The sequence below is a fragment of the Trifolium pratense genome, linkage group LG4 (genome assembly GCF_020283565.1).
Source record: "Trifolium pratense cultivar HEN17-A07 linkage group LG4, ARS_RC_1.1, whole genome shotgun sequence".
NCBI lineage: Eukaryota > Viridiplantae > Streptophyta > Magnoliopsida > Fabales > Fabaceae > Trifolium > Trifolium pratense.
Window position 1 is genome coordinate 4619236 of NC_060062.1, and position 9716 is coordinate 4628951.

At 34.4% G+C, this 9716-nt stretch overlaps 3 protein-coding genes across 3 annotated transcripts; 1 reads left to right on the forward strand and 2 right to left on the reverse strand.

Annotated features, from left to right (window-relative positions):
• Positions 1-284: 284 nt before the first annotated feature.
• On the reverse strand, positions 285-4410 carry LOC123921976 (F-box/LRR-repeat protein 3-like). The gene is made up of 2 exons (XM_045974728.1): positions 2803-4410; positions 285-1313 (listed from the first exon to the last, which is right to left on the reverse strand). Exons 1-2 carry the CDS (start codon positions 4408-4410, stop codon positions 285-287), a joined length of 2637 nt encoding a protein of 878 aa, XP_045830684.1.
• A 3815-nt stretch (positions 4411-8225) lies between these two features.
• Positions 8226-8534, reverse strand: LOC123921977 (fibronectin-binding protein A-like). The gene has a single exon (XM_045974729.1). The coding sequence runs from the start codon at positions 8532-8534 to the stop codon at positions 8226-8228; it is 309 nt and encodes a 102-aa protein (XP_045830685.1).
• On the forward strand, positions 8533-9183 carry LOC123921978 (glycine-rich cell wall structural protein 1-like). The gene has a single exon (XM_045974730.1). The coding sequence runs from the start codon at positions 8533-8535 to the stop codon at positions 9181-9183; it is 651 nt and encodes a 216-aa protein (XP_045830686.1).
• The last annotated feature ends 533 nt before the right edge of the window (positions 9184-9716 follow it).

Sequence of the window (9716 nt, forward strand, 5' to 3'; positions counted from 1 at the left end):
ATCCAAATCGAGAAACCACACAACTTTGAATAGAAAAGTAAATGTTGTGAAACGATATATTCTAAACCAAAAGCAAAAAGTCTCCAAATCCGTAATCAGAGCACTAGCAGCAGCATATAAACTTCTTAGCAGAATATAAATTGATTTTGCATGAAACAACACTGACAAATATCAACCAATTCACTAACTAAAATAGATGCACTAACTAAATTTCTTATTCTTTTGAAATAAACAAATTTGTAACAAGCATGCTAAAAATATGTCATAAAAATGAAAAATGAAATTTAGGGAGAAAGAAAGCATCCATGATCCAATAAGGGTTTCCACTTGGTGTCGCGAGGACAAAAATGAGAGGGAGCCATAATCTTTCGCAAGGATGGCCTTGACAATGCCATCGCTAACCATATATCAACATCAGCAGCCGTGTTGCGACAATAACGCAAATTTATCTCTTTCAATCGTGTGCAGTTTTCTATCACTTTCTTCACTCCCTTAGCTGTGACAAGAAGACACTCTTCCAAATTCAATTGTTGTAACCCTGAGCAACTCTTTGAGATCGCATAGAGTGTTCTATAATCAATTCTTGTCATTGACAATTTTAACACCTCCAATGTAGGAACTTGGAAGTTCAACCGATGTAGGTTCACTTTTGGGCAAGAACTTAAATTCAAATGCACAATTTTACAACTTCTTAAGACTTCAACAATACCTTCATCAGATATGCAACTGCAATTGTTCACATCAAGCAGCTGCAAATTTAGGCAGATTGAAGCAAACAATTTGATGATTGCATCGTTCAAAAGTGTATTGTTAGCCAAATAGAGAGACTTCATTTCCATATGAGCAGAAACCGTCCGAGAGCTAAACGTGCATCCCGTGTGAAAGCACGGGTTTCCAATATATGTGTCTTCCATTCTTATCTCATCTAGGAAAGGACAGTTTTCAACAAGTGCAAATAAGGTTGATTCTGTGAGTTCCCTACAGTGACTAAGGTTTATTGATGCCAAACTAAAAAGATGCTTAGACAACTCAGCAACACGGTGGTCATTTAAAAACATCGCATTTTGAAGATCCAAATGTTGTAAAAAACGAGACCTAGATAACAAGTACAAGATTCCAGTATAACTATAGCCGGTACAACGTCTTAACACAAGTCTTCTCAAATTTAGTGCTTTGTCTGCAAGAGATGCAAGTAATTGATTCGTGATATACGAAAACGACAATTCAAGACAACTCAAACGCTTCAAACTCCGTAGAGAATCATTCAATGCTATTAGGCCCGACGGAACAACTGGCCCCACCCCGTCACCGTTCTGTTTTTCTAGCAGAATAGGCGAGACAGGCCAACTATTAGCGGCGAGTTCAAAATCTCAACTCATCCTGCCGAAAATAATGGGCTAGACAGACCCATTAAAGTGAATTAAAGCAAATTATGTGACTATGGGTGTGAATCTTGCTCGTGCATGATCATTAGAAAAAGTTATCGCGCGGCTGAAGAAAAGCTCTCAAGTCCAAGCCATAGGAAAAAGTGGTGAGAGGATTCAATTCCAAGTGTATGAGCTCTCTTTTGGGATAAAAATGCCATGCCTGCCATTGCAATTAGCCCCAATAGAATCCAGTTTGTGGAAGACACAGAACCACCGGAACTTTTAAGGACACGTGCTAACATGGAAAGGAGATAGAGGATGGTGATTGTGACGGGGATGGTGGCCGAAACGCCAATAACTTGAGGTTTAGTGTCCTTTATTTCTCCTACTATTGTTATCATGATGAGTTTCAAAGATTTAGTTTCAAAGATTTTTCCATCGTTTATTGGAATATTAGAGGTTTTGTAAACCACGACAGTCATAATCATATGCATGAAATTTTGAGTCATTTTAAACTGGACCTCCTTTTTTCTGCGAAATACATACCCGTATATGCATGAAATTCAAGAGTTTCTAGGGATAGAGAGAGTTATGAAAATGTTGACATTGTCGAAGCAGAAGGCCATGTAAGGAATGTTGCCTCTCCCTTTTTTTTCACTAGCATGAATCCCTTACGATTTTAATACCTAAAGTAGATAATCCCTAAACCACAACTGTATGAGATATGCAAGACATGTTTTTAAGAAAATTAAAGAAGACATTAATTAATTTGGAGATTACATGTTAAGCAAGTTCTTGTCAGACATCACATACTTGTATCAGTACATTGATGAATCATGACTCGTGAGAATGAGGGAGGAAAAACTTTCAAGTAACTTTGCGTGGTGGAGTAGTTGTGAGTTGTGACATTAGCCATAATAGTTGCGTGTATAGAAGTTTCATCGCTGACAGCTATCCGAAGTGGATGATTACAGAAAATGAAAAACAACAAAGCGTTGATTGTTTTGTATAAGAGTTGGAGTTGTCGGTGTGTCTTGTGTGAGTTAGAAATCACACAACATCGAATAGAAAAGTAAATGTTGTGAAACGATATATTCTAAACCAAAAGTACGATCAGGAAATCAGCCAAAGCCATATAAGAGAGCATATATGTCAAACTAATGTCTAATAATATTGTTAGAAAGAACACTCAATAAACAACAGAGGATATATGTCAAACTAATGTCTGTTATAAAAATGAAAAATTAAATTTAGGGACAAATAAAGATTGAAATATTGTAATAATAAAGATAAAATTACAAATAATTATTTTAGCACTTTTCAGAATACACTAATAAAGAAAGCATCCATGATTCAATAAGGGTTTCCACTTCCTATGATTAGGAAAAAAATGAGGGGGAGTCCTAATCTTTCTCAATGATGGACTTGACAATACCATCCCCATCCATAAACCAACACCAACAGATACTTTGCAACAATACCGCAAATTTATCTCTTTCAGTCTTGTGCACTTTTCTACCACTTGCTTCACTCCCTTCCCTGTGATACTATAACATCTTTCCAATTCCAATTGTAGTAGCCCTGAGCAACTCTTTGAGATCGCATCGAGTGTTTTATCATCAGTTCTTGTATATGACAAGTTCAACACTTCCAACATAGGAACTTGGAAGTTCATGGCATGTAGGTTCACGTTTTCACAAGAACTTAAATTCAAATGCATAATTTTACAACATCTTAAAACTTCAACAATACCTTCAGATATGCAACTACAATTGCTCACATCAAGCACCTCCAAATTTGGGCAGATTGAAGTAAACCATTTGATGGTTTCATCGTTCAAAAATGGATTGTAAGCCAAATGGAGAGACTTCATTTTCATATGAGCAAAATCAGTCGAAGAGCTAAGCTTCTCTACGCCGAATTTTCCAATACATGTGTATTCCATTCTTATCTCATCTAGTGAAGGACAGTTTTCAACAAGTTCAAATAATGTTGATTCTGTGAGTCTCCTACAATGACTAAGGTTTATTGATACCAAATTAAAAAGAAACTTAGAAAACACAGCAACACGGTAGTCATTTAGAAACATGGCATTTTGAAGATCCAAATGTTGTAGAAAACCAGACATAGATAACAAGTTACAGATTCCAGTATGACTATAGCCAGTACAACGTCTTAGCATGAGTCGCCTCAAATTTATACATTTGTCTGCAAGAGATGAGAGTAATTGATCCGATATATACGAAAACGACAAATCAAGACAACTCAAACGCTCCAAACTCTGTAGAGAATCCATCAATTCCATACTGGTGCTCATTGCTTCCGATAAATTAATGGAAAAAGACATCAAATTTGGTCTCTCGCGGATAGCAGAAGCAATGCCAATATCAGTTAAGTTTTTGCAATTAAACATCACAACCTCCTCAAGAAATTCGCAGTTTCTGCAAACATAAAAAATTGATAAGTCGTTAATATAATAATTACCGGATAAATTAACCTTGCGGAGCTTAGGGAGTGCTAATGTAATAGCATTTATGTCAAAATCATCGTAGAAATCAATATCTTTGGGTAAACTTAGGTCAAGTTCTTCAAGTAAAGGAAAACCTTCGGCAATGAGATAAAGGTCAGATTTCTTGATATGACCAATGTTGGAACAAATGAGAGAGGTCAAAGTTGTAATCTTTTGAGAGAAAACTTGCAACCCATTTGCGGGAATGCTAGCGTGGTTAGAAAGATTAAGTGACTTGACTTGCAAGGTAAAACATGAGATTTGAGTGAGAAGCGCGTCACGGTCACGTGTGATGTGTGCGAGGTTGAGGGAGGTGAGGTTGATGAATCTTTGGAGGAGGCTGGGAAGGAAAGGGAGGGTTTGATCAAAGATTACAAGAGAGGATTGAAAACGGCCGGTTACTGAGAGAAACTGTTTTGAGAGGACGGAGAGAGACGGTAAATATCGGTTGTGCTCACCGCATTCGTTGAAGAATATTTTGAATATAGATTCCCAACAATCTTCTGGTAAATACAGTTCCTGTGCTGTAGCCATTGTTGTTGATGTTTTTAGTTTTTTATTTGGTTACATGGTGATGTTTTATTTTTGAGCTATGCTATATATAGCGAACCAATATTTCACGAAATTTCACGAATGCTCTTGTTACAACTCTTTGTTATTTTCATTTCACTTATTGTTTTTGACAAATCATTCATAATCGTTATTCTCCACTTATTTAATATAGTATTCCTTCCCACTAAATCTAAAGAACTACTTCCCCTACCCAAAACTTGCTATCCAACCCACAAGCAAACGCAACTCTATAAAAAGCAAAACACAACTCTCGTAATAAAATGCAGATAATTGAAGGGAACCAACAAAATGAACAAACAAAAAAAATTAGAGGTATGGAAGGGAATCAAGAGACAAAGTGAAGAAGAGAAGACATGAAAAGGGAGAGAAAAATGGTGTTTGCTGAACATAAATATTAATCACTGTGTTTTTGCAGAATATACATGAGAGATGGAGATATGTCTCATTTAGAGAGAGAAAGAGTAACTATTAAAATGTATATGTGTTGTTGTATGCACTGAAAAGCTAAAAAAATTGCTTTGACACATAATTCGGGAAACCTTCGTGAAAATTCCTTCGCGATAAATATCTTTTTCCTTTATTTTTTATGGAATATGAAACTCGGTGGTGTTATGCCATAACATTTATCATGAAGATCCGCATTGTATTGTCTAAACAGAACATTCCAATAAATTTGCAAAGATTTGATTCATATTAGATTTTTTTTATTTAAAATTTCATTAAGATTAAGATTAAAATAAAATTTGAATAAGATCAACATTTTTTTTTACTAAGAATAAGATCAAATTTTATTTTATTTTAAATCTCTTTCGTAAATCAGCCTATCAATAGGTGTACTGGAGTTGAACTCGTCATCTGTTGGATATTACATGTATCTGTCTTTACCAATTATTATCTTATAACTTTAAAATCTCAAATTCACAATGAAAATAATTGAATTGGGAAGTTTCAATTTAAAAAACATATTCTTGAAGATAAATATAAATACGTAAATAATCAACCGTCTGTAAGGGTTCTCAAAATTGGTAATATAAAATATGGATAATTGCAAATTGATTATTGAATATAAAAGTAAAATTGATAGTTGAAGATTAAGGAAAAGATAGAAGAAGATCAAGACTTAATCATTACTCTACTAGAGAGTACCAAAGGGAGAGAGGTAGAGACTTTCATCTGATTCTTCATCGCAATTATTGATCCTCATGTCACTATTTATGCACAAACCTAGCCATGTGTCAATTTACCTCAATCAATTATGTTATACCAAGTGTATTTTCTCATATGTTATTTTGAATCATAACACAATCTCAAAACAAAAATATTTATACTACAATCTCAATATTGGAACTTCAAACTCTTCAAGCAACACAACCTTCACCTCGGAGCATCCAAAATGGAGCACTCCAACTTTGAGTACTTAAATGAGTCTCACATGGACACATCAGTAATTTATTATTTTTTAATAATAGTACATAATAGGTACTCAACCCCTCCGATGGAGCACTTCTTAAAAAGTTCTAAAATGGGTCTCATCAATAACCTCACATTATTACAATAACTTATTATTTAATTATCTATTTTATAATATAAATTGATTGAATGATAAAATTACAAAATTAGTAAGTACTATTTTTTTTTATAATTCGAAAAAATAATTAAAATTCAAAATTAATTTAAAATAATATTGCCAAATTTTAAGAATTACACAATTAAAAAATAATTTAAAATAACATTACATAATTTTAAGAATTACACAATTAAAAAATAATTTAAAATAACATTACATAATTTCAAAAATTGTGCTTTTGTGATGTACCAAAAAAAAATGTGTTTTTTTTATAAATATTCATTAATTCAAATTGAATATATAAAATAAAGTGGGTTCAAGAGGAGAGAGTTCTTATTTTAGAAGTGGTACCTAATAGCAAGGTTATCAAAACCGGACCGGACCGGACGGTCGGACCGGTCGGACCGTGAACCGGTTATGAAAACGGTTCGGTTTTGAGCAAAAAACGGATAGGAAACCGACCGGCAAAAAACCGTGTGAACCGGGGTCGAACCGGAACGAACCGGTGAACCGATCGTGCGGTTCAAGCAGTTTTGCAGATTTTTTATTTTTTTTAAAAAAAAATAGGGCAAAACGACGTCGTTTTAACTTTTTTTAAAAAAATAATAATATGAAACAAAATAACGACGTCGTAGGAATAGGAAAATTTTTTGTTTTTCATCCATTTTTCATTTGGTTTGAATTATAAATTTTATTTTATTTTGACTTGTGATATTTTATCTTTTTAATGTGTGAAATTATGAAATATTGAGCAATTATTCATATATTTTTATTTATATATTAATTAAAATATATATTTAATTAAAAACGGTTCGACCCCGATTGAACCCGGTCCGACCAATTGAACCTTGAACCGGTGAGCTTACCGGTTCGATGACCGGTCCGGTTCTGACAACCTTACTAATAGGTACTCAAATTGGTGGTATTCTAATGGTAGTAGCTAATTAGTATCATAAGTACTTAATAGGTACTACATTATTATTAGAGATAGTCTCAAAAATAAAATGCATAAAAATACTAAGATGAAATATTATGTTTACTCATTTGCTACACTATCAATATAATTAATCTCCTTGGTATTCTTGTTCATCATCCCTCATATATCTTTTCCACGGTTAGTTTTTTTTTTTGTAAAATCGTATCCTATCCCAATTCTCGTTAATATTTGTTTTATTTTATTTTTTAAAATAATAAATAAATATTTTCTGAAACTATTTTTTTTTAATGTGACATATAGGAAATTAACTTGTACACCACTGTCAGCATCCTTAGATGGAACTGTTTCACTAGTGAACAGTGTTTCTGGGAGGGTAATTTGGTCTTTTTCAACTAATTCCCCAATCTACCATTCCTATCAAGCACCTGTCACCGTCAATAATGGTTCGTTCATAGAATGCGGAGAGGAATGGGAATTACTCATCAACGATGCACGGTTGGTATATTGTTTTTTATCATGTGTAATTATTTTAAATATATATAGGAGTAATATTTTCTTAAAATATTCTGAAAAAACAAAAATGCAAGTTGATCATTGAAATTTTTTTATTGTTTCTTATTAACCCTCGAGTTTTTGAGAGAATTTAACTATAAAGTAAATAAAATGGTTAAAAATTATTTTTTAAAAAAACTGAATCTTAGGACTGATTATTCTTTAAAATCTTTGGGTTATTTGAATCTTAGGTTTGAACAAGTGTTGTGGTCCATCCATGAATATCAAGATTTATGACTTACTTGTCTTGCTCGGACAATGAGAATGACTTGGACTTTGCTATGCCATATACATGTGGAACCAAAACCATATATGAAATCTATCGCCAACCAAACAAAGTTATTTGATTTTGTTGTAATTTTTACTTAGTTCATTTTATTTTATTTTTTTTTGTATCATTTTACAAGTGAAGTCTTTGGCCGTATGGTATGTATCTTGATTATTGATAAACTAAAATGTTCTTTTGGCCTTCTTTGTTCTAAGTTGACCACTCAATATGTTAAATAAACTAATTCAGTATTCAAAATTAGTGAGAAGTTGCATAAATATTTGTACTAGTAGTATTAAGAAACTTTTTTCATTGATAGAAAAAAAAAAGACGATCAAAACAAAAACGAACAAACCTAATATATTTTACGAGGTTTACTTTGTGCAAAGTAGTAGTGCAAGCTAAGTCCTAATAAGAGAAATGAATATAGCTTCAAAGGATAACAAATGCATTCATGGAAATGGTGACGGCTGATCTTCCGATGGCACAGGATCAGGATCGGGAACGGGCTCTTGTGGGATACCTGGAAACTCAGGATCCACCGGTGGCGCCATGAAAACATCTGGTGTTGGCTCGGCGAAAACCGGTGGTTCCTGAGGAATCTCTGGAGAAGGAAGAGAAATATCTGGTGTAGGGTTTGGCATGGCAAAAACCGGTGGTTCCTGAGGAATCTCAGGAGGAGGAAGAGAAATATCTGGTGTAGGGTTTGGCATGGAAAAATCTGGTGGTTCCTGTGGAATATCTGGTGTTGGGTTTGGCATGGCGAAAGATGGTGGTTCCTGTGGAATATCTGGAGGAGAAAGAAAATTATCAGGTGTTGGATTTGGCATGGTAAATGATGGTGGTTCCTGTGGAATCTCTGGAGGAGAAACAGAAATATTTGGTGTTGTTGGGTTTGGCATGGTGAAAGATGGTGGTTGTTGTGGATTTTCTGGAACCATGGGAGGAGGAAACAAAATATCCGGTGTTGATGGTGGTGGTGAAAGTGAAAATGAGTATGGATCTTGTGGTGTCATAAATTTAGGCACAAATGGTGGTGAAGTAGAAATGTCTGGTTGGTTAGTGGAAAAAGGAGGAGGTGTAAGCAATGGAAATGTTGGTGTTTCTGATAAAGGAGGAGGAATGACAAGAGGTGGTGGAATTAGCAACGGTGGTAGTGGCGGTGATGGAGATGGAAGTAGCGGGGTCAAGACTAATGGCGGTGGAGATGGAGGTGGCGATGGTGAGGGAGATGGAATTGGTGGAATTGGTGGTATTGGTATATTAATAGTAATAGGTGGTAATGGACAACAGGGTGCAGCAGGTGGTGGTGATGGTGGTGGTGGTGATGGACAAGCAGGCGGTGGAGATGGAGATGGAGTGCAACATACAGGAGGAGGTGGTGAAGGTGGCGGCGGACAAGGTGTTTGATCAAATGGATTATTAGGAGAAGGAAAAGTAGGGAAAGGCCAATAACCACAACATCCAAATAAGTAAAAGTAGAATTGATCACAATATGGACCTATTGTCATTTTTCCTCCAATGTTACTACTACTAATACTTCTTTTTCTAGATCTTCTTAACTTTTCTTCATGTTTGTGTTTTTGGTGATTGGAGGAGGTTTTATTAGTTTCAACAAGAGTTTGTTGTGTGAAGAAAAGAAGTGCTAGTAGTAAAGTTGTGATCACTGCATTTGCTTTCATTTTGTGTTAATAGATGTGGAATATGTTTCAGTGATGTTTTGTTGACATTGTCTTACTAGCTAGAAGGTGCTAGTGTGTCTATATATCAGACACAAACTACTCCCTCCGTACCACGATATATGTCACTTGGGAAAAAAATTGTATCACAATATATGTCGTTTTCAATATATGAAGCATTTAATGTTATTTTTCCTATTATATCCTTAATTATTTATTACTTTCTCTTCTTTCAATTCTTCAATTTATTTTTTTATACCATAA